Source organism: Phyllostomus hastatus, unplaced genomic scaffold (genome assembly GCF_019186645.2).
Source record: "Phyllostomus hastatus isolate PE091 unplaced genomic scaffold, TTU_PhHast_1.1 phas_scaffold_501, whole genome shotgun sequence".
Classification (NCBI taxonomy): domain Eukaryota; kingdom Metazoa; phylum Chordata; class Mammalia; order Chiroptera; family Phyllostomidae; genus Phyllostomus; species Phyllostomus hastatus.
Genome location: NW_025334033.1, coordinates 10,698,757 through 10,722,171, shown reverse-complemented (window position 1 = coordinate 10,722,171; position 23,415 = coordinate 10,698,757). Strand labels below are relative to the sequence as shown.

Sequence of the window (23,415 nt, the reverse complement as noted above, 5' to 3'; positions counted from 1 at the left end):
AATTTGAAGAGTAGAGATTTCTTCTAAAAGCATCTCCAGCACAGAGCACTCTGAAAGTTACTCTGTTAACTTGCCTATTTGTTATCCATGTGATCTTGGAACCAAGAGGAATTTGGTAGTGTATAGCAGTGGTCCCTGCTATACACTATCTTTTTGGCTCCCAACTCACCAGAGGAGTAGAATGCTTAATACCACTTCACAATGATTGTCAGTTTATGTGATGATATGGGAATGCAACTAGTGAAACTTTCACAGGTGCTTGTCTAATTTAAAAAGATTTCCCAGATAATTCTGGTATACTTCTTTGTTCCATACTCTGCAGTCCTGATTTGATAATTTCTAAGTATAATACACTTGATTTCTGGGTGTGGGTTGGTACCTTAAACTTTTAACATAAATAATTCCCAAACAAACAAGGACTCTTTAGAACACTTGAACTCTGTTCATTTCATCTTACTGTTGTCCTACATTTTAATCCTTTGTTCGTACTTGTTTTATCTCAGTACATTGAAGAAATTACTTTACTTTTTTTCTGGTTTTCTGGTTGCTATTGAGAAGATAATTGTCCATTTAATTGTTATCTTTTATTTTTTACTTTTTGCCTACTTTTGATATTTACTTTTGTCTTGGGTGTCCTGCAGATACATTCAGATATGCCTAGGTGTGGACATGTTTGTATTCTGTTTGGGAGTTGTGCTTCTTAGGTCTGAACATTCATGTCTCAGTGATTCTGGAAAATTCTCAGACATTACTTTGTTAAATGCTGCCTTCCCCTTTCTCTCTGTCTTTCTTTCTCTTTTTGTATATTTTATTGATTATGTTATTACAGTTGTTCCATTTTTTCTCCCCTTTATCCTCTTCTGCCTTGCCGCTCCCCCCACCCTCTCACCGCTTAGTTCATGTCCATGGATTGTACATATAAGTTCTTTGGCTTCTCCATTTTCTATACTGTTCTTAAACCTCTGCCTGTCTATTTTGTATCTACCATTTATGCTTCTTATTCCTTGTACCTTTTCCCCCATTCTCCCCCTCCCCACTGAGAACCCTCCATGTGATCTCCATTTTTGTGAATCTGTTCCTATTCTAGTTGTTTGCTTAGTTCGTTTTTGTTTTTGTTTTTTAGGTTTGGTGGTTGATAGCTGTGTATTTGTTGTCATTTTACTGTTCATATTTTTTATCTTCTTTTTCTTAGATAAGTCCCTTTAACATTTCATATAACAAGGGCTTGGTGATGATCAGCTCCTTTAATTTGATCTTATCTGGGAAGCCCTTTATCTGCCCTTCCATTCTAAATGAAAGCTTTGCTGGATAGAGCAATCTTGGATGTAGGTCCTTGTCTCTCATGACTTGGAATACCTCTTTCCAGCCCCTTCTTGCCTGTAAGGTTTCTTTTGAGAAATCAACTGATAGTCTTATGGGCATTCCTTTGTAGGTAACTGTCTCCTTTTCTCTTGCTGCTTTTAAGATTCTCTCCTTATCTTTAATCTCAGGTAACTTAATTATGTTGTGTCTTGGTATGTCTGGCTCTTTTTCATATCTGCAGATTGACATATGTTAGACCTTTTTGTTCTGTCTGTCCTCCATGCCTCTTAAGTTCACTCTCAGATTTTCTAACTCTTTATGTCTCGGTGTTGCATTCTAGATAATTTCTTTAGATCTGTCTTCCATTTCATCAGTTCTTTTTTCTGCTCTTTGATCAGCTTTTCAACCTGTCCATTGAGTTTTTAATTTTTATAATTGTATTATTTATTTCTGGGTTTTTGGGGGGGTCTCTTTCCAAATCTAATTGGTCTTTTTGTTTATTTGGATAAAATATGGTTCCTTTTTCATGACATTTTTGTTTTAACATTCTTATTTCATATTCTGTATCCTATAATTGTATCTCTGAAATTTTTGAGTATCTAATTCTGTTATTATAGTTTGCCTTGTCATTAACTTATGATAGCCTATTTTCTAATGTATTTTATAATTTTACATAATGAGCTTATATTTGCTGGGCCTCATAGAAGTCCTGAATTTAAGGGTATTTTTGTTTTGAGAGGATTTTCATTGGTATCTATCATCAGAATCCCACAGAAAACACTTCATTCCTGGGATTGGTTGCCTAGACCACAAAAGTGGTGTAAATTTAAACACCAAATCTGAGTGAGAGGCAGGCCTGCAGTAACAAATTCTTTTTTAACTACTCTCTTTATTCCTTGATAGTGTTTCAGTTCTACAGAAAGATATTGCAGTATAATGTAGATACCAAATGTTGCACTACAGACAGCCCTCTGAGGGTCTACTTGTATGGTGGTGGTAGGGGGAATTGCTCAGTTACAACTTCTGTCTTGTGTAAGCTCAGTGCTTTTATATTTGTCCCCTTCCTGAGTGATAAAACTCGGGTTGATAAAGCCTATGACAGATAGCTCTACTACAGCCAGACCTGAACTTTAGCATCATCTGGCTTTGTTTCTTTCCAGCTTTCCTTTAATTTTGGCTCTTACTATTTCCCTTACTTTTTGTTTAATTGTGGTAAAAATGCATAATATTAAACTTACCATCTTAAACTTAAGTGTGCAATATGTAGTATTAATTATATTCACATTTTTGTGCAACAAAGTTCTAGAACTTTTTCACTCTGCAACACCGTAACTCTGTATGAACTAAATACTAATTTCCCACCTCCCTTCCCTCTGCCCTTAGCAGCTACCTTCTCTTCTTACTGAATTCATTTATTAAGTAATAGGCTATTGATTATATTTCCAGCATGTTTGGGTTTGGGGGTATTCTTTGTATCAGAAGGTTCTTCAGTATATCTGTTCTGCCATGTACATTGCTATATAGCTGTGTAGATATATAGTTATCAGATAATTTGTTGGAAATATATATAAATTGTAGGCCTTATTATAGGATGAAACATGATGGTTAGGCCTTAGTGTAATAAACGCACACGGAGTGGTAATACAATGTGATTGAATTTTGTTTTGCTCATGAAGGAAATGGGAAGACATGATGACCTTTGGTCCTTATTCTACATGCTGGTGGAGTTTGTGGTTGGTCAACTGCCATGGAGAAAAATAAAGGACAAGGTAATTTTGGAAATGGGAAAGTCAATTTTGGGTAGGGGAAGGAATAAAAATTTCTCCTTGTTAGGAGCTTTTGTTGAAAATATATTTACATGTAAGAATTAAAATTTACAAGCATTCTAACTATATCACAACCAATATATATGTTTTTTCTCTATATAAGCTGTTAGGAATCTAATTAGTTTTTCTTTTTCTGTATATACAGAGAATAGATACTAATTTTAGTACAGTTATTACTTCTGATTTGATTTCTAGTCCTCCCTCTTAGTTTTTATTTTCACTAGTTCTTTCTCCTTTTTTATAAATCAATGAAAGTCTTAATTTTATTTGTCACATTATATTTTATACAGAAAAACTGGTGTTTATAAAACTGTAAACACTTGTGTTGATAATGAACTGTAGACCAGATTTAAGATCAACTTTTTCTTTGGGGGATCTATCAATTTACTGATGTAGAACTCTGTGTCACTCTTTGACTCTGCATTACAGTCCCTCTCTTCTACCCTCCTCCCCAACTTGAAAGCAGTGTGCATTAAGCTGTTAGTATGAACTCTGTTTTAGCCTTATACTTAATTATCCATGATCTCATTCCCCAGTACATACCCTTGAGACTGTTACTGAGAGGCTTTTAAGTGTAGCTGCCAAGAGAAATTGATTTTGGTTCTATTTCCCTTTTCTTCCCAGGAGCAAGTAGGCTCTATTAAGGAGAGGTATGATCACAGGCTTATGTTGAAACATCTCCCTCCAGAATTTAGCATCTTTCTGGACCACATCTCCTCTTTGGATTATTTTACAAAACCAGACTATCAGGTAATCATCTTTGTGAGTTCTGTGGGCTAATTATTCTCATTCATCACTTATTGTAGCTTTTGAGGGTGTTGTAAATGACTATGGGAGGTCCCTAGAATAATACTATTTTAATACATTCTGAGGAATGTGGTGAAATTAACTGATGATGATAGTGTCTGTGTGTGTGTGTTTCCTTCCTTCTGGATAAACATACTTCATTAGAGTTTTAGGTTTGTTCATCATATAACAGATTTTATTGTTCTTACTGTGATTCACTTTATTGTTCCTGCTGGTATAGAACTGCTGATAGTTCAAATTATGTAAATCCTATAGCTAATGTTGACCAGAAGGAAATGTTCAACTAGGTAATGTATCTGCCTAGGGCTTGAGGGCTGCATATAATATATCAGTATACTGTGGGACAACAGTCAGTAAAGATTGTTGGCTTTGTTTGTCTGTCATCAGAGAATCATTTCCTTAGAGCATCAGTTACTGAGGCCATATAAGGGTTGTCTAGGTTTACCACAAATTGCATTCCTAACCCAGCCAGCTATGTTTCAGAAGATTCTAGTGTATTGGACTCAGGGGAAACTTGGTCATGTTTAATGCGAAATACTCACTACCACTGAAAACTTAAATGAAGCCACATATAGATGAAAAATAATAATAATATAACAGTATATCATTTTTATCTACAAAGGACAACACATAGACAGACTTTATTGCCTGTTAATGGAAGTTTTATATTCTAAAGTGTCAATGTTCCCTAGTCAGAATACTAAGACCACCCATAGCACAGTGACCCATTCATTTTCTGAAATGCAGAGAGTTCACATTACTTGCGATAAAATAATGAAATTATACCTGTAAAACTAGATTCTGGAAGAACTGGAAAGTGTTCCAAGTTTCCCATCTTGGGTGTTGATAATTGTTGTATTGACTAAGTTTGTCTAGCAGTTTAAAAGTTTAGCATAGCAAAATTTTTTTTCACATACTCCACTTATGTCTATAATCTTAAGAATGCTATCATATTCACCAGCTAAGCTTGAAACCTCGACCTATAATTAATTTAGTTTAAATTAACATTATTGTTCTCATTGTCCTTTGTTTGTATAATCACATAGTAACATAACGTACAGTGATACCTCAGTACTCATTGTTCAGAACTTGTAACAAGTGCCAAAACTGACAAGTACTAAGCAAGAGACAAGTGGTGAAGCATTTTCTCTTGCAGGATAGCGTCGTGACTCATACGTGTTCTAGGAAATGCAGTGGGTCCCAAACAAGTGCTGAGTGCTGAAACATTTTTTCTCGTCAAATGCAACAAGTATAGGGTTTGATGAGTTCTGAATCTGACGAGTACCGATGCATGACTGTGTAGTGATTTTCCTGTTTTTGGAGGAGAGAGAGCAGGCATAACATTTTCTTTGTTTCAGAGATTCTGTAAATAATATTTCTTGCTCTTTGATCTTTCATAAGCAGTAAGTGAGAGTAGGGCCAGGTGGATGGGAGAAGAATAATTGGAAAAAGGATGTTGGTGTGACTGTGTGTTCTGATGCCTATTAACAATTTGATATCAGGTTCCAAAAAGAGCTGAGTTTTGTAGCTTCTGTCTCTTGCTTTCCTTATAGAGGTCTGGTTTGGTCTTCATTTTAAGTAAAATTACTCTACTTTGAATTTCACTGTTCTTAATGGAATTTATTTCTGGATTTGAGTTTAATTACTGTTTTTTCAAAATTTTAAATTCCTCATTGGACAACCACTACAATTAAAAACGACAACACACATCCTCCAGCAACAAGCAAAAAAATATCAATATTTAATTTGAGTGCTTCCTTAGCTACATCAAAGGGCAAATCATATTTCTCCAACTTTGCATTTTCTGAGCCAAGACCAAAGTGAATATATTTTATAATCAAAATGTTTATGATTCTGTTTTATAGAGTCACTTTCATTTGAATGTCTATATTTTATAAATCTTTTTAAAGTCATAGTTCCTTGCTAGAGAAAATTATCTTAAGTTGTGCACAGTCACTACCTCATCCAGTAGCCTGCTGCTGCTCGCTGTGACAGCAGATTCAGACCTAGAGAGAAGAGCTGTTTTACTCTCTACCAGGAGTCTTTCATGCATGTCTCATATAGAACAAAGGCTGACACTTGCTTTTGGGAAATATTATGGTGTTTTGGGAAATTACGTCCAACAAGCTTATCAATAAATACAGGGTGGTTTAAAACTAGGTTTACAGTTGTTTGTATGGAAAATAATAGAATAATTAATGGATAATATCACAAGAATAAACTCTGTTTCACATACAACTGTAAACCTACATTTGCCCCACCCTGTACTATTATATGCTGTATACTATAAGTATTATTTTCTGTCTGTTAAACTAAAGGTGACAATATTAGAATTATGTTCAAGATTTTTTTATATGTTCAAGATTAAAGAAGGTATCTTCTTATACATATGGCTTTTATTATTAGATGATGAAAGAGTGTAGCGACTGTAAGAGACAAAAGGGGGCTAGGCCATGAATCTCCTTAGGTAGTAGCACTGCATAGATCTCTACACACACACACACAGGAGTACATATAACACTGGTAAAATTTAATAAGCTCTATGGATTGTACCAATGTCATTTTCCTGGTTTTGATATTGTACTCTACTTATTTAAGAGTGACCATTGGGGCTAACTGGGTGAAGGGGACTTTTCTGTAAAGTACTGTACACTTTCCTATGAATCTTTAATTACAAATTGACCCTTGAACAACATGGATTTGAACTCTCAGGTCCACTTATAAATGGTTAGCAATCAGCATATGCGAAAGGCTGACATAAATTACACATGTATTTTTGACTCAGGGTTAGAGTCAGTGCATCTAACCTTGAGTTGTTCAAAGGCTTACTGAATTTCAAATTAAAAGTGAAAAAAGTGTTTAAGCCAACAGTTTCAGAAATGTAGATAGTGATTGTGAAAGTGTGCCTACCATATAATTTAAATAAATCCTTTTAAGGTGCTTTAAGAAAGAAAAACATCTCTTAGGGCTGCCTAGGAAAATCTTTATCAACCTTAACTTCCACCACAGGACTCCACCTGTAGGTGTCACTGTTAATGGAAAACTAGTATAGCAGCGTCAGATTGCATAAAGAAGAGCCCCTGGTGCCTTTACACATTATTGTTACACACAGCAATGTCACAGTAATAATACCCGGGCAGTACTATTACCCCTGTCTTATGGAGACCTAATAACCTGGGAAAACTAGTGGTGCTAAAAGTGATAATCTGAACCCATTTCTGACTTATTCAAAAAGGCCCAAGCTCTTTCCGGTTCGCCATCTGCTTTCCTTGGAGAGGTGCCTGCAAATACAACAGGTACTATAAGGTAAATACTAACATGACAGGTTGAAAATACAGTGAAAGAACTAAAAAATTATATGAAGAATTATCTGAAATTATTGTTGATAGGATCAAATAATTCTGATGTAAGAACACAAAAATAATCAGGAACAAGACAAGGCTGTCCACTTTCACCACTTCTATTCAATATAGTACTGGAAGTTTTAGCCACAGCGATCAGACAAGAAAAAGAAATAAAAGGCATCCAAATCGGAAAGGAGGAAACAAAACTGTCACTGTTTGCAGATGACATGATAGTGTACATAGAAAATCCTATAGATTCCACCAAAAAACTGCTTGACCTAATGAATGAATTTGGCAAAACAGCGGGATACAAAGTCAATATCCAGAAATCAAAGGCATTTCTGTACACCAACAATGAAACAACAGAAGCAGAAATCAAGAAAAAAAATCCCATTTAAAATAGCAAAAAGAAAAATAAAATACCTAGGAATAAACCTAACCAAAGAGGTAAAAGACCTGTATTCAGAAAACTACATAACACTGAGGAAAGAAATCAAGTAAGACACAAACAAATGGAAACATATACTGTGTTCATGAATTGGAAGAATTAATATCATCAAAATGTCCATACTACCCAAAGCAATTTACACATTCAATACAATACCTATTAAAGTACCAATGGCTTATTTCACAGACATAGAACAAACACTTCAAAAATTCATATGGAATTATAAACGACCCCGAATAGCTGCTGCAATTTTGAGAAAGAAGAGTAAAGTAGGAGGGATCACAATACCTGACACTAAACTATACTACAAGACCACTGTAATCAAAACAGCCTGGTACTGGCATAAAACAGGCACATGGACCAATGGAACAGAACAGAGAGCCCAGAAATAAACCCAAGTCTCTACAGTCAATTAATATTTGACAAAGGAAGCAGCAACATAAAATGGAATAAAAATAGCCTCTTCAACAAATGGTGTTGGGAGAACTGGACAGCTACATGCAAAAAAAAAGAAACTCGAGCACCAACTTACACCTTATACAAAAATAAATTCAAGGTGGATAAAAGACTTAAATATAAACTGTGACACCATTAAAGTCCTAGAATAGAATGTAGGTAGGAAAATCTCAGATATTTCACGCAGAAACTTTTTTGCTGACATGTCTTCTAGAGCAAGGGACATAAAGGAAAGAATAAACAAATGGGACCTCATCAAAATAAAAAGCTCTGCACAGCTAAAGAAAACAGTATCAAAATAAAAAGAGAACCAACTGTATGGGAAAACGTATTTGCCAATGATACCTCAGACAAGGGTTTAATCTCCAAAATATATAAAGAACTTACACGACTCCACTCTAAGAAGACAAGTAACCCAATTAAAAAATGGGCAAAGGACTTGAACAGACACTTCTTTAAGGATGACATACAGAAGATCCAAAGACACATGAAATGATGTTCAATATTGCTAGCTATCAGAGAGATGCAAATTAAAAACCACAATGAGATACCACTTCACACCAGTCAGAATGGCCATCATAAACAAAGCAACAAACAACAAGTGTTGGAGAGGTTGTGGAGGAAAGGGGACCCTAGTGCACTGTTAGTGGGACTGCAGACTGGTACAACCACTATGGAAAGCAGTATGGAACTTCCTCAGAAAACTAAAAATGGATCTGCCTTTTGACCCTGCAATTCCACTGCTGGGACTATATCCTAAGAACACTAAAACACCAATACAAAAGAACCTTTGCACCCCGATGTTCATAGCAGCACAATTTACAATAGGTAGGTGCTGGAAGCAACCTCGATGCCCATCAGTAAATGAATGGATCAAAAAACTATGGTACATTTACACAATGGAATTCTATGCAGCAGAAAGAAAGAAGGAGCTCCTGCCCTTTGCAACAGCTTGGATGGAGCTGGAAAGCATTATGCTAAGCTAAATAAGCCAGGCAGTGAAAGACAAATACCATATGATCTCACCTTTAACAGGAGCCTAAATAACAAAACAAAGAAACAAGCAAGATATAACCAAAGACACTGAAATAGAGGACAGACTGACAATGACCAGAGGGGAAAGAAGAGGGAATTTCAGGGGAGAATGGGTAAGGTTTACAGGAACAAATTTAAAGGACACATGGACAAAAGCTAGGGGGAGGGTGGTAATGGGAGGGAAGTGGGGAGGGTTGGGTGGGTGGGCTGGAATGGGAGTAAAAGGGAGAAAACGGTACTTGAACAATGATTAAAATTAAAAAATGGAAAAAAACACAAAAATATCTTTTTAAATATATTTTATTGATTATGCTATTCCAGTTGTCTCATTGTTCCCCCCTTTATTCCACTCCACCCTGTACCCCTTCCCTTCCACCAGCATTCCTACCTTAGTTCATGTCCATGGGTTGCACATGTTAAGTTCTTTGGCTTCTCCACTTCCCATACTGCTCTTAACTTCTGCCTGTCTATTTTGTACCTACCATTTATGCTTATTTCTTGTACCTTTCCCCCTATTTTTCCTCCTACCTCTTCCCACTGATAATCCTCCATGTGATCTCCATTTCTGTGAATCTGTTCCTGTTCTAGTTGTTTGCTTATTAGTTCATTTTTGTTTTTGTTTTTTTTAGGTTCAGTGGTTGATAGCTGTGCATTTGTTGTCATTTTACTGTTCATATTTTTATCTTCTTTTTCTTAGATAAGTCCCTTCAACATTTTATATAACAAGGGCTTGGTGATGATGAACTCCTTTAACTTGACCTTATCTGGCAAGCACTTTATCTGCCCTTCCATTCTAAATGAAAGCTTTGCTGGATAGAGCAATCTTGGATGTAGGTCCTTGCCTTTCATGACTTGTAATACTTTATTTCCAGCCCCTTCTTGCCTGTAAGGTTTCTTTTGAGAAATCAACTGATAGCCTTATGGGAACTCCTTTGCAGGTAACTGATTCCTTTTCTCTTGCTGCTTTTAAGATTCTTTCTTTATCTTTCATCTTGGAGAATATAATCATGATGTGTCTTGGTGTGTTCCTCTTTGGGTCCAGCTTCTTTGGGACTCTCTGAGCTTCCTGGACTTCCTGGAAGTCTATTTCCTTTGCCAGTTTGGGGAAGTTCTCCTTTATTATTTGTTCAAATAAGTTTTCAATCTGTTGTTCTACCTCTTCCCCTTCTGGTACCCCTATAATTCAGATGTTGGAATGTTTAAAGATGTCCTGGAGGTTCCTCAGCTTCTCCTCGTTTTTTTTGAATTCTTATTTCTCCATTCTTTCCTGTTTGGTTGTTTCTTTCTTCCTTCTGGTCCACTCCATTGACTTGAGTCCCAGTTTCCTTCCTATCACTATTGGTTCCCTGTGCATTTTCTTTAATTTCTCTTATTGTAGCCTGCATTTATTAATCTAATTTGTGACCAAAATCAACCAATTCTGTGAGCATCCTGATTACCAGTGTTTTGAACTGTGTGTCTCTGATAAGTTGGCTCTCTCTTCATTGCTTGGTTGTATTTTTTTTTGGAGCTTTGATCTGTTCCTTTGTTTGGGCCATTTTTTTTTTCTCTCTCAACATGCTGGCTACATGCCTATTACATAGTGAAGGTCAGAGCCTAAGGTGTTCACCAGGGCAGGGCAACCCACGTTGCTGGGTTGTGATGCTATATGTGGGGAAGGGGTCCAAGAGGCAACAGTGCTGCTTGCTCCACTCTCTGCCCTGTTTCAGTCACTTCACCCACTACCCACAAGCAGAGTGGGCTCTTCTGATGCTGATTCCCAGTGGATGGGCTTATATAAGTTCTAGAACCCTGTGGGTCTCTCCCATGAACTCTCTCATGAGGCTGGGAATTTCTTCCACTGCCTCAACCCCCACAGCTGTTTTCAGTCAGTGGTTTGAGGCTTTGTTTCCCCACTCTGAGGCCTTGGGGCATGCAGACCATCCTGCTCCTGAATTGTTTCTCCCGGTTTATCTGCACACGAATGTGGGACCGCCCAGTCCTCAATCCGCTGTCTCTCTGGGTCTGCCCGCTGCTGCTTTGCCGGCCAGCCACCACCTTGCATGCTCTGCTCTGCAACCCACCACCTTGCTAGGTCCGCCAGCGGCCGCCTTGCCTGCCCGGGTCCTCTTGCCATAAGTCCTCTTCCCTGGCTGGCCGTCTCCTTCTGGTCTGGAATGTTTCTTCTTTAACTCCTTGGTTGTTGGACTTCCATACAATTCGGTTTTCTGGCAGTTCTGGTTGTTTTTTGTTTTTAAATTGTTTTTGTCTTTCTTTTGGTTGTGTAAGGAAGCACAGTGTGTCTATCTATGCTTCCATCGTGGCCGGAAGTCTGAAAATAATCTTTATTGGAGTATTCAGATTATGTTAAGCATTGTTTAGCAGGTTAAGACTAATGAAACTCATAAATATACACACCACTGGTGAGCCTGAAACTAAAATGTGTATATTAGCCAGTTCACACACTACCACAAAATTGCTAAAATCAGAGGATATGATAGAGAGGAAATCCAAAGCCAACCCCTCTTGCTTTGGGGACTAGCTTTTTGTAAAGCAAATAACAGTTTGAGCTAGAGACTGAAAATGAGAAGCTCTGCCCTGGCTGGCATAGCTCAGTGGATTGAGCGCGGGCTGGGAACCAAAGTGTCCCAGGTTCGATTCCCAGCCAGGGTACTTTCCTGGGTTGCAGGCCAGAACCCCCAGCAACCACACACTGATGTCTCTCTCTCTCTCTCTCTCTCTCTCTCTCTCTCTCTCTCTCTCCCGCCCCCTCCCTCCTTTCCCTCTCTAAAAATAAATAAATAAAATCTTTAAAAAAAAAAAAGAAAATGAGAAGCTCCTATAAAATATAAGGTTAAGGAAGGTTGTTTTCTAAAGCTGCCATTTAAGCCAAGCCCTTTTAGCAAGACTGTGTTGGCCACATTAAGAGCAAAAAATAAGAGGAAGAATATTGTAAGCACCAAGAAAAATAATGTGTAGAAGTTCTAATTCAAGAAAGGAATGAAAAGAAGACACATGGCCAAGACATAGTAACTGAGGGGAGAAAGTGGTTTGTAAAGAAACCTGTAATGGTTTGTAATAAACCATTGTATTTTATTACAAACCAGTGGTTTGTAATAAAACTGTAAAGAAAGGCCGAGACTAGATGATGCAGGGCCTTGTAGTCCTGGTTAAGGAATTTGGATTTTATTCTGTATAGCAGGAAGCCTTGGAAGTCTAACAAACACAGAGCATCGTGATCCAGTTTGTGTTTTAAGAGGATTATTTTTGCAGTTTTGTGCATTCAAATGAGGTAGAAGAGAAATAGAGACTACTTAGGGAAATACTGAGAAAGCCTGACCTCTGCCTTGGAAAGAAAGAACTATAAAAGAATGTTAACATCACAGAGATTTATTTTGGGGTCACAAAGCAGTGTAGTTACTGGGTGGTTCTCTCCTAGGCAACTCTTAAATAGTAACTTGGACTTCCAGGCTCCATTCATATTTTGACACTGCTGTCTATAATCCATAGCCTTTACAGTCATCAGGAAGGGGAAGAGAGGGTGTGGATGATTGCTTAGGGGTTTCCTGACCAAGCATATACCCCTGTGGCTAGAACCCATTGACACTGGCCCAATTCTAAATCCAAGGGGGCTGGGAGATAGGGGCTTCCCTTGTGGGCAGGAACAATGATTATCTTGACTTGGATATAAGTAGTAGAGATGGAGAAAGGTGGATGAATTCTTGCTCTATCCCCCTTTAATTTTCTGCTTTCATTTCCCATTGTACTTGTGTGATTCACCTGTATTCGACCCTAGATGCAGTCAAGTGGGACTACCAGTGCTTCTCCCAGCATGCCCTGCCTGGAATGCCTGCATTTCGTAAACCTGCTTGTCTTGTGAAATGGAAAGCCCTGAGCCATGGTCTTACACATTTATTTCAGTTTCCTCAAGAAATTAGCACAGTACTATAGGCATTTAATAAAACTTTGTCAAATTGAATTCTATCTGCTTAATTTGATTGTTGCTTCTATTGAATGCCAACTCTCTGAAGATAAGACTCTGTTTGTTCACTTTTACATCCTAGCGCCCAGGACAGTAGGCATTCAGTGCATGTCTGAACCAATGAATGGGTATTTGATAAAACTATAGAACAAGTAGTCACAGAACCTCCTTGTTTATTTGATTTGCTTGAATTCAGCTGTATATTCAGGAAATAGAAAATCTTTAACGTGTCTGTGTTTTTGCCTGCCTTTTGGCTCAGTTAGCCATGCCCTAGGATGAGGATGATGGTGATCTTGGTATTCCCTTGGTCTTTCACTCATTGACAGTAGCCCAGTTATCTAGAATCAGGCTGCATTGAGCATGATTCTAGTATTTAAAAGACTAGTAATTTGAGAGGTTCAATATAACCCCCGAATGCAACCAGCTTACTTCATTCACATTCATTTCAAGAAAGAGAAGTCTAAGCCCTGGCTGGTGTAGCTCAGTGGATTGAGCACGGGCTGCAAACCAAAGTGTCACAGGTTCAATTCCCAGCCAGGGTACATGCTTGGGTTGCAGGCCATAACCCCCAGCAACCACACATTGATGTTTCTCTATCTCCATCTCCTTCCCTTCCCTCTCTAAAAGTAAATAAATAAAATCTTTAAAAAAAAAAAAGAAAAGAAAGAGAAGTCTATGCCAATGCTGGAGGAAAAACTAAGTTGCACCTAGTGCAACTACTGTCCTGTACTTTATGGGCATTATAACAGGCTTTCCAGGATGATTCAACTATATGCTGTGTTTGCCTTGCCTGCTAACTAGCTCTGTCCTCTATAGTGGAAATAGCACTGCACTTAAAAGACCTGTTTCATTTGTTGTTTTGCCTTTCACCATTTGTATGACCTTTCTTGTCTGTGAAATGGTAAAAAGAATACCTATCTACAACGTTGTTGCTGAGATTTTAATAACTGTAGGAATGTTTTGTAAATTATAAAGCATTATGTAAATATAAGTGGTATTACATGCACCTCAGTAATACTACATTTGCTTATAATTATCTCACTTTTCTTCATTCTTTTGTTCTACTCAACATTATTTCTGTGATAATAGAACTTCTTTCTATTTTCTTTATGCTGTTTGTCCTATTAAGGCCAAAAGGGGTTGCTTACCTTTTCAAATGACCTAACTAGGAGGCATGGAGAAGCTTATTACAATGAAGTTTACTGTGTGGGCTGACAGCACATTAAAGAGGAGACATTGGTGTCAGGCAGCACTGTTGACTGAGCAACCATGCTGCATCACATTGCCTCAGGTCCTCGAGCCGCTGGCCAGGGCCACTCCTGAGTCCTCCTCTATATCTTTATATAGGTGGTGAAAATAGCTAAAACCTTGGGCTCCTTGAACTCATTCTCTTTATTTAATCTAATTTTCTGGTTCTATTCTCCAAACTGTGGGTGCAATTCAATTTTTTTCTCCTCTACCTCTGCTGCTAAAAAGCCCTGGCATAGGAGAGAAGTCTAGAGCATGTTAATTTCTTTTCCTCTAATGCATCTACTTACCACTGAAGTGAGTCAGTTTCTTTTGCAGTAAATAATGTATCTTTGAATCAGCCAAGCCAGCATTGTCATTTTACTCTGCTGGTTAGTGTTTTATTGATCCATTAATTTACCACTTATTTACTGAGCATTTGGGTATCAGGATTCTTAGTGGGTCCTCATTATCATACTACAAATAATTCTTGTTTTTGTAAAGACTGAACTTAGTCTGCATTCTCTTTGAAAGGACAACTGGGATTTCATGGGGAAGTAAATATCATTAAGCTATTGATTGCTTTTGTGTTAAGGATTAGAGAAGGGAGAGTTGGTGCTTCCCTAAGACATTAGGTCTGTGTCAGATGATCAATTACTATAAGAATAAGGATATTTCATGTGGTGGGAGCTAGCACCAGGCATTTCTGTGGCGTACACATGCTTACATATACAGCTATTTTATTTAATTGTATTTTTGATGGTTATATTATTTCTCATTATTTAATAGTCATTATAAAAATTTGGAAGTTACAGAAAAGTAGATCCAAATTATTAAAATCTCATCACCCAGACATATGTACCTGATCTTTATGTGCTTCTTTTGTGTGTGTCTTTGAATAATTTGCATTAGAAAAGTCATTTTATTGTGGACTACTTCTTTTTTATTCATGAATACAAGTAGAAGGGAAATTGACACAGATAATCCACAACAGTACTAAATAAAAAATAATATTGCATTGTTGCCTGTTCAGGCCTTCCTCGGGTTTTTCCTCCTCTTTTTTTCCATTTCTACTCAAAGTCTTCTTCCCCAACCTCCTCCCCTTTTATACTTTCATTTGAGGAAGATTCACCTTCCTCATAATATTATGCTTCTACAGTTTCTCACACTATTTCACCAGTCTCTCTTATTTCAGCAAAGTATGAGCATATATCTCAAGAGGTCTGGGAATAGTCTTCCAGTATCAGCCATAAATTCAAAATTTCTGTGCATTCTCCTGATTTATCTTAAAGGTTCATATGAATTTTGCTTTTTAACTTCATTTACTGTGTTATAAAATATATTAAATGTCTTACCTCTGAGTAAAATTCTTCAGGAAGCTGTGCCACATTTATTAGGCGACTTGAAACCCTCTCTGACATATAGCTGCATCCCCTGGGAGTACATGTTGCCCTAATTTGAGAAACCTAGATTCTTGAGATGAGTTTGTATTTCTAAGAATATATTATTAAATAAAGTAAGTGAGTTACATGTTTACTAGATTCCCAGTGATTCTTAGTGGAGAGATGTGGGACATGCCTTCCTAGAGGGGAAATGTCAGAATCATCTGGAAAGTTTTGTCAGATTTTGCTCTGTCACCTTCTCAGTTTGAGAATTACTGCCACAGTAACCTCTTGTTCTGATTGGAAAGCGCTTTCTCAATTATATTGGGGTAAAAAAAAGATGAGGACCACAAGTTTATATATATATATAATTTATAAGGTGACTAATTTATATTGTTCTCTATTCTATTTGAGTAACTGAATGGGAGGGGTTTTGTTGTTGTTCTTTTATTATTTATTTTAGCCAAAGGTGATGTAATGAATTCAGTGCCCTCCCTCACCATTCCCCAAAGACTCCTTGACTTGTCCTGTTTCTATATGTCAAACATTAGGATTTAGAGCCACCCTGGTCTCGAATTAGAAACTTATTTTGCTACATTAGAAATGCTTTTTGGGTTGTTTTTTACTTTTATTGTGGACACTATTACAGATGTCCCCATTCTCCCTGACCCCCTTGCCCATCTCTACCCAGCTGCCAATCCTTCTTCCTTCTGGCCATCACCACACTGTTGTCTGTGAGTTATGCATATATACTCTTTGACTAATCCTTTCACCTTCTTTCATTCAGTTTATTTTGTTCATTAGATTCCACATGTAAGTGAGATTATATAGCATTTATCTTTCTCTGACTGCTTTGTTTCACCTAGCATAATAATTTCCAGGTCCATCCATGCTGTCACAAAAGGTAAGATTTCCTTCTTTTTTTATGGCTGTGTAGTATTCTGTTGTGTAAACATACCACATCTTTTTTATCTACTCATTTACTGATGGTCACTTGGGCTGTTCCCACATTTTGGCTATAGTAATTAATGCTGCTATGAAAATAGGGGTACATATAGTCTTTCAAATTGGTATTTTGAGATTCTTAGGATATATTCCCAAAAGTGGAATGCTGGGTAAAAAGGCAGTTCCATTTTTAATTTTTTGAGCAAACTCCATACTGTTTTTCACAGCACCAATCTGCATTCCCATCAGCAGTACACTAGGGTTCCCTTTTCTCCACAACCTCAACAGTATATGTTGTTTTTTGATTTATTGATGATAGACATTCTGATTAGTGTGAGGTCTATCTCATGGTAGTTTTAATTTACATTTCTCTAATGATTAGTGATATTGAGCATCTTTTCATTTATCTTTTGGCTATCTGTATGTCCTCTTTGAAGTAGTATGTATTCAGGTCTTTTGCCATTTTTTAAGTGGATTGTTTGTCTTTCTTGTGTTGTTTTATAAATTCTTTATATATTTTGGAAAGTAACCCTTTATCAGATGTATCATTGGTGAATATGTTCTCCCATACAGTATATTCTTTTTTTATTTTGTTGATGGTTTCTTTTGCTGGCAGAAGCTTTTTAGTTTGATGTAGTCCCGTTTGGTTTTTTCTCTTTCTTTGCTCTAGGAGACATATTGGCAAAAATATTGCTTTGAAAGATATCTGAGATTTTACTGCCTATGTTTTCTTCTAGGATTGTTACGGTTTTGCAGCTTAAGTTTTTTCATCCATGTTGAGTTTATTCTTGTGTACGATGTAAGTTGGTGATCTAGTGTCATTTTCTTTTGCATGTACCTGTCCACTTTCCCCAATGCCACTTATTGAAGAGACTGTCTGTACTCCATTGTAAAGCTCTTGCCTCCTTTGTTAAATATTAATTGACCATATAGGCATGGGTTGATTTCTGGGCTCTCTGTTCTGTTCCATTGATCTGTATGCCTATTCTTACACCAGTACCAGGCTGTTTTGATTACAATGGCCTTGTAATATAGTTTGATATCAGGTATTCTGATTCCTTCTACTTTGTTCTTTCTCAAGATTGCTGAGGCTCTTCGGGTTCTTTTTTGGTTCTGTATACATTTTTGGAATATTTATTCTAGATCTGTGAAGTATGCCATTGGTATTTTAATAGGAATTGCATTGAATCTATAGATTGCTTTGGGTAGTATGCACATTTTAATGATATTAATTCTTTCAGTCCATGAACTTGGTATATGCTTCTACTTACTTGTATCTTCCTCGAGTTCTTCAGTGTCCTGTAGTTTTCTGAGTACAGGTCTTTTACTTCCTTGGTTAAATTTATTCTCAGGGACTTTATTTTTTTGTTGTTGCAATAGTAAATGGAATTGTCTGTAGTTTCTCTTTCTGATAGCTTGTTATTGGTGTATATAAATTCCACTTTTTTCTGAATATTAATTTTGTACCCTGCTATTAATATTTTGTCAAATTTGTTTATTAGATCTATTAGCTTTTTGGTGGAGTCTTTAAGGTTTTTGATGTACAGTGTCACGTCATCTGCAGATAATAACAGTTTTACTTTCTCCTTTCCAATTTTGATGTCTTTTATTTCTTTTTCTTGTCTGATTGCTGTGGCTAGGACTTTCAGAAATGCTTTGTTCTTTAAAGTATCTACAGGGCTGAATCTAATATGACAATTTAGTGCCTCAGTGTTTTTAGCTTTCCTTCTTTTTCTTTTGTTCTGTGCCTTCTATCCTTCTGCCTCCTGCTGGTCTTTCAGTATCACCATCTTAGCGAGAGACTGAGGCCCTTTGGCATATACTACATTCTTATTTGAGGCCCAATGGCATAAACTATATTTTCTAAGACATATAATACTATGACAAGTATAAGAAAGTAATTCCATGATAAAAGAACATCTGACATAGCCCTGGCTGGTGTGGCTCAGTGGATTGAGTTCTGGCCTGTGAACCAAAGGATCACCAGTTCTGTTCCCAGTCAGGGCACATGCATGGGTTGCCAGCCAGGTCCCTAGTAAGGGCACCCTTACAAGAGGCAACCACACTTTGATGTTTCTGTCACTGTCTTTCTCCCTCCCTTCTCCTCTCTAAAAATAAATAAATAAAATGTTTTAAAAAGCAAAAGGATATCTGGCATAAAAACTATTTAGGATTGTTCCTATTGCAGCCAAGTTCATGCAGAGCATTTAGCAGGAGTGGTCTAAGTTCTCACACAACAACACAGTTGTTGCCTCATGTGTAGGAACTCCACTTTTAGGAAGCATACATCTCGCTCTTTGAGAACCTGTGAGAACCTCAATTTCCAGAATCAGAAGAGAGGTCAAAGATCTGCCACTCAATTCCTATATGCTGAATCTCAATCTGTCTTCTTCCTCCTTTGTGTTTTCTACACCCTCTACCTCTGACAATTTGGGAAAGTCTAAGCTATAACATAGGTAAGTTAACAGCAGTGCCCTGGCTGGTGTGGCTTAGTGCATTGAGTGTTGGCCTGTGAACCAAAAGGTCATTGGTATGATTTCTAGTAGGAACACATGCTTGGGTTGCAGTCCAGATCTACAGTTGGGAGTGTGTGAGAGGCAACTGATCAATGTATTGTGCAGTGTATTTCTTGTACATCGATGTCTCTCTCCCTTTCTCCCTTCCCCCTCTCTAAAAATGAAAAAAATATTTTAAAAATTAACAACAAATATATGACCAAAATAAAAATTATCAGGTTTTATAACTATATCTTTTCCAATTTCTTTTATCTTTTTAGTTTCCTTTTGTACATTTATTATTTTTTTTTCCTTTGGGACTAAATTAAAGGTAGGGTTATATGAATCTTTCAATAAATATTATTAGAAATAAACATTTATTCTTGAAATGATTTTAGAGTAACTTAAGGATTCTGTGCCAACAATTCCAAAATGGGTTGTTTTGGTTTGTTTTTCCATACCACCAAGCAATTCTCTGGTATCACCTGGGTATCCTACAATTCAAGTCAATTCTAACTCTGTCCATCTAGAGATAGATAATATCAGATTCCACAGGTTAAGGACTCAGCCCTATTAAGACTGTCCTCCACTTCAGATGCAAGTTGCAAATCCTGGTTGTTACCTAGTCTTCTGATTGATTGGCTGTAAGTCAGAGGTTCCCACAACCCCCTCCTTGGGTTCAGTTAATTTTCTAAAACAGTTCTAGGACTCAGGAAACCAATTTTATCACTAGATTACTGGTTAATTACAAAGGATATAGTTTGGGAACACCGGATGGACAGGATGCATAAGGAATGGGTGCAGAGCTTCCATGCCCTCTGTAAGGGCACCACTCGGTCAGCACTACCATATGTTTACCAACCCAGAAGCTCTGAGAACCCTGTCATTTTGGGGTTTTGTAGAAGCTTTGGTACATAGGCATGATGATTATATTATTGACCATTGGTGATTGATTCAAACTCTAGTCCTCTCTTTCCTTCTCTGGAGGCCAGAGAGGTGAGACTGAAATTGGCAGATTTATAACTACGTCTTTGCCAATCTCTTGAATCACGTTGTGGGTTCTTCTGGTGACCAGCACTCATCTTTCAGTGCTTTATAAAATTCACCTCATTAACATATAAACCCAGTTGTGTAGGAAGGGGGCTTGTTATGAATAAGACACTCATTTCACCTTTATGGTCCTGAGGTGATTTCAGAAACTGAGGACCAGGCCAGATGTTAGACAAAAGATTCTCTTATTGCTCTTATCTCTCAGGAAATTCCAGTGGTTTTGGGGGCTGAAAGCCAGGAACTGTGGACAAAGATCAAATATATATGAGTAATATATTTTGATTATCCAGGTGACCAAATATATATATCTTTCAGATACCAGTGTTACACTCATACATAAGGCATTCTGTTAGATATGATAATGAGCAAGGTCAGACATATACTGACCTATTGGAGCTTACTGTGTGAATGAAAGAGAGACAAATGAATTAAATAACCAGAGATAGTAAAAAATTTACAGTTGATAGCATTTGACCCTTTTCTTGTTGAGACTGTTCAATTGGCATCTAGAACACCACACACTTGGTTTTCCTACCTCACTCACTGGTCATTCTGTGCTTTCCATTGCCGAGTCCTTTTCTTCTTTTCATCTAAATGTTAGAATGCCCTAGGCCTTAGCACTTGGGCCTCTTTGCTACCTACTTCCCTTAGGTTTATCATTCAGTCCTATAGCTTTAAATACTACCTGTTAATATCTGTATGCTGATGACTGTCAACTTGTACCTGTATTCCTTATTCGTCCCTAAACTCCATAAAAATTTCAGTATCCCAATCCTCAAACTCACTACTTTTCATCTCAGTAAATGACACCACCATTTACTTAATGGCTCAGGACAGAAATATAAATTACACTTTTTGCTTTTTTTACCTTCATAGTTTTCATCTCATCAATCAGCAAGTTTTGTTGGCTGTACGCATTATATCCACATCCCACCACTTTTTATCATCACCATGGGTACCTGGCTGGTTCACTTCAGTAACCTCCTAACTGATCATCTGTTCCCAGCACCCTCATCCTCACCCCTGTTTATGGCATCTGTTGTCCACTTAGTAGGCAGAGTAATCTTTATAAAACCTAAAACAGACCTTCACAAAATCCTTCAATGAGGAAATGCTGATTTCAGGTCTGGGGTGGGAAATGTATAAGATAAATCTCTGAGGTTAGGATAACAGAGTAGGAGAAATGGTGATGAGAGAATGAGGCCCTAATCATAAAACTGAAAATGGTTCATACTGTCAGAAACAGTAAAGAAAGATCTTTATCAGATCTTTCTCAAGATAACATCAGACTTTTGGAATTTAAAGGCAAAAACAATTGAATTTATACATATTATCAAATAATAGGGCATTTATCTTTTTGATAATTGTGTGTATACACACACAGTTTAAGAATTTTTAAAACTCACAAAAAAAAGTTGGTAAAAAGCATAGTGAACTGCTGTATATCCCTTAACCTAGACATACTAGCTATTAACACTGGTCACTTAAGTTAAACCATATAAAAATGCCAGTTTTGACAGAAAAATCACATTGATGGTGAAACTGAATACACACATACACATACAACATACATTTTTTGTTGCTAAACCATCTGCAAGTAGGTTTTATACATAATACTTCATTATGTATCTTTCTAGAACAAAGACATTCTACTATGTCACTACAAACCAGTGCCTCACTGAGAAAAAATAATATTAATTCAACATCATCATCTAAATATAGTCCTTATTCATATTCCCCTCTTCATATCATTAGGTTTTAAAAAACCTATAAAAATAATTTCTTAGTCTGGGGTGCTTTCTTTTAAAGAATAAAGTGACTTTGTTTACTGTTGTCTTACTCTAGTTTTTTTTCTTTGTGGTTTAGCTTCTTACATCCGTGTTTGACAACAGCATCAAAACCTTTGGAGTAATTGAGAGTGACCCTTTTGACTGGGAGAAGACCGGAACTGATGGCTCCTTGACAACCACCACTACTTCCACCACCCCTCAGTTGCACACCCGCTTGACCCCTGCGGCAATTGGGTATGTCCTCAGCAGCCCACTTAGTAGCCTTCCCTGGAGGCATTGTATTAGCAAAAATGTTTTCATCCAGATTCCCTCAGATGTAGGTGAAAGCCTGTGGATTTTCTTGAATTAATATAGCTCTCATATATATATGCTTTTGTTCAGGTTTACTTTTCTTAGAAAGTGCTTACAGATCATCCTGTGAGATGGGAGCTTAGAGCTGTGTGACTTGTTGATGTCAGATTTACAGTGGGTTTTCTCATCTTTAAAATAAGAAGGAGTATTTGTTGCATTTACTTCTAAAGAATGTATGGGACCCTGGACAGAATGAGTCACAATTGTATGTAATTATATTGTGTTTAAGTTTAGTGGGAACAAAACATGTAGCTTGTTTCTCTTAAGAGAGTGATTTAATTTTCAGAGTATTAGGAACAGGTTGTGCTGTATTTTCACCTTCTTGGGTTTTTGTTTTATTTTCTCTACCTGCATAAATAGTTGCCTCTGGCGAGCCAGGTTGTCTGTTTTTCTGACCCCTTTTTTTAATCTGCTTTGGTTACTTTTAAACTGTTTGGTTTAAAAAAAAATAGGAAAAATCCTCATACAGTGTGAACTCATAGGAACTTTTTATCACTAATCCATTGCTTTGATTTTATATTGAAAGATGGGATCACTAGAGCTTATTGAACAGAAAAACTTACATGGACTCATAACTGAACACATCCTTGATTAGCTAGTCTAAGAGTTCTTAAATGTGAGACCCTGACTAGCTACATCAGAATCACCACAGATATTTGTTTAATATACCTATTCATAGGACTCTCCCTAGACCTCCTGAGTCAGAATCTAGGGATGTGGCACAGAAGTCCATATGTATAAGATATTTCTCATGCTTACCTGAGTTTGGGACCCCCAGCCACCCCATTTTATAAATGAGGGAAATAATCCTGATACTGAGTGAATCATCCAGCTTTGGATAAATATTTCTATAGATCAAGTTACAGAGCTTGAGCTGTCTAGAAATTTTGATTCTTGTTTTAGTGCATTTGTCCTCCTTCTCCTTTAATTGTTGTTAGAAATTGATAAGCTCCAACTTGGAAAAATCTGGTGATAGGACTTCAAGATAGCTGAAGT

At 37.1% G+C, this 23,415-nt stretch overlaps 1 protein-coding gene across 4 annotated transcripts in view; it reads left to right on the top strand.

Annotated features, from left to right (window-relative positions):
- Positions 1-23,415, top strand: part of TTBK2 (tau tubulin kinase 2) — a 136,197-nt gene that overhangs the window by 82,642 nt on the left and 30,140 nt on the right. For all 4 annotated transcript variants that reach the window (XM_045822252.1, XM_045822251.1, XM_045822253.1 and 1 more), the window contains 3 exons: positions 2,979-3,071; positions 3,753-3,878; positions 22,145-22,302. In XM_045822252.1, the coding sequence (XP_045678208.1) occupies positions 2,979-3,071; positions 3,753-3,878; positions 22,145-22,302 (377 nt within the window). The remainder of the gene's footprint in view (positions 1-2,978; positions 3,072-3,752; positions 3,879-22,144; positions 22,303-23,415) is intronic.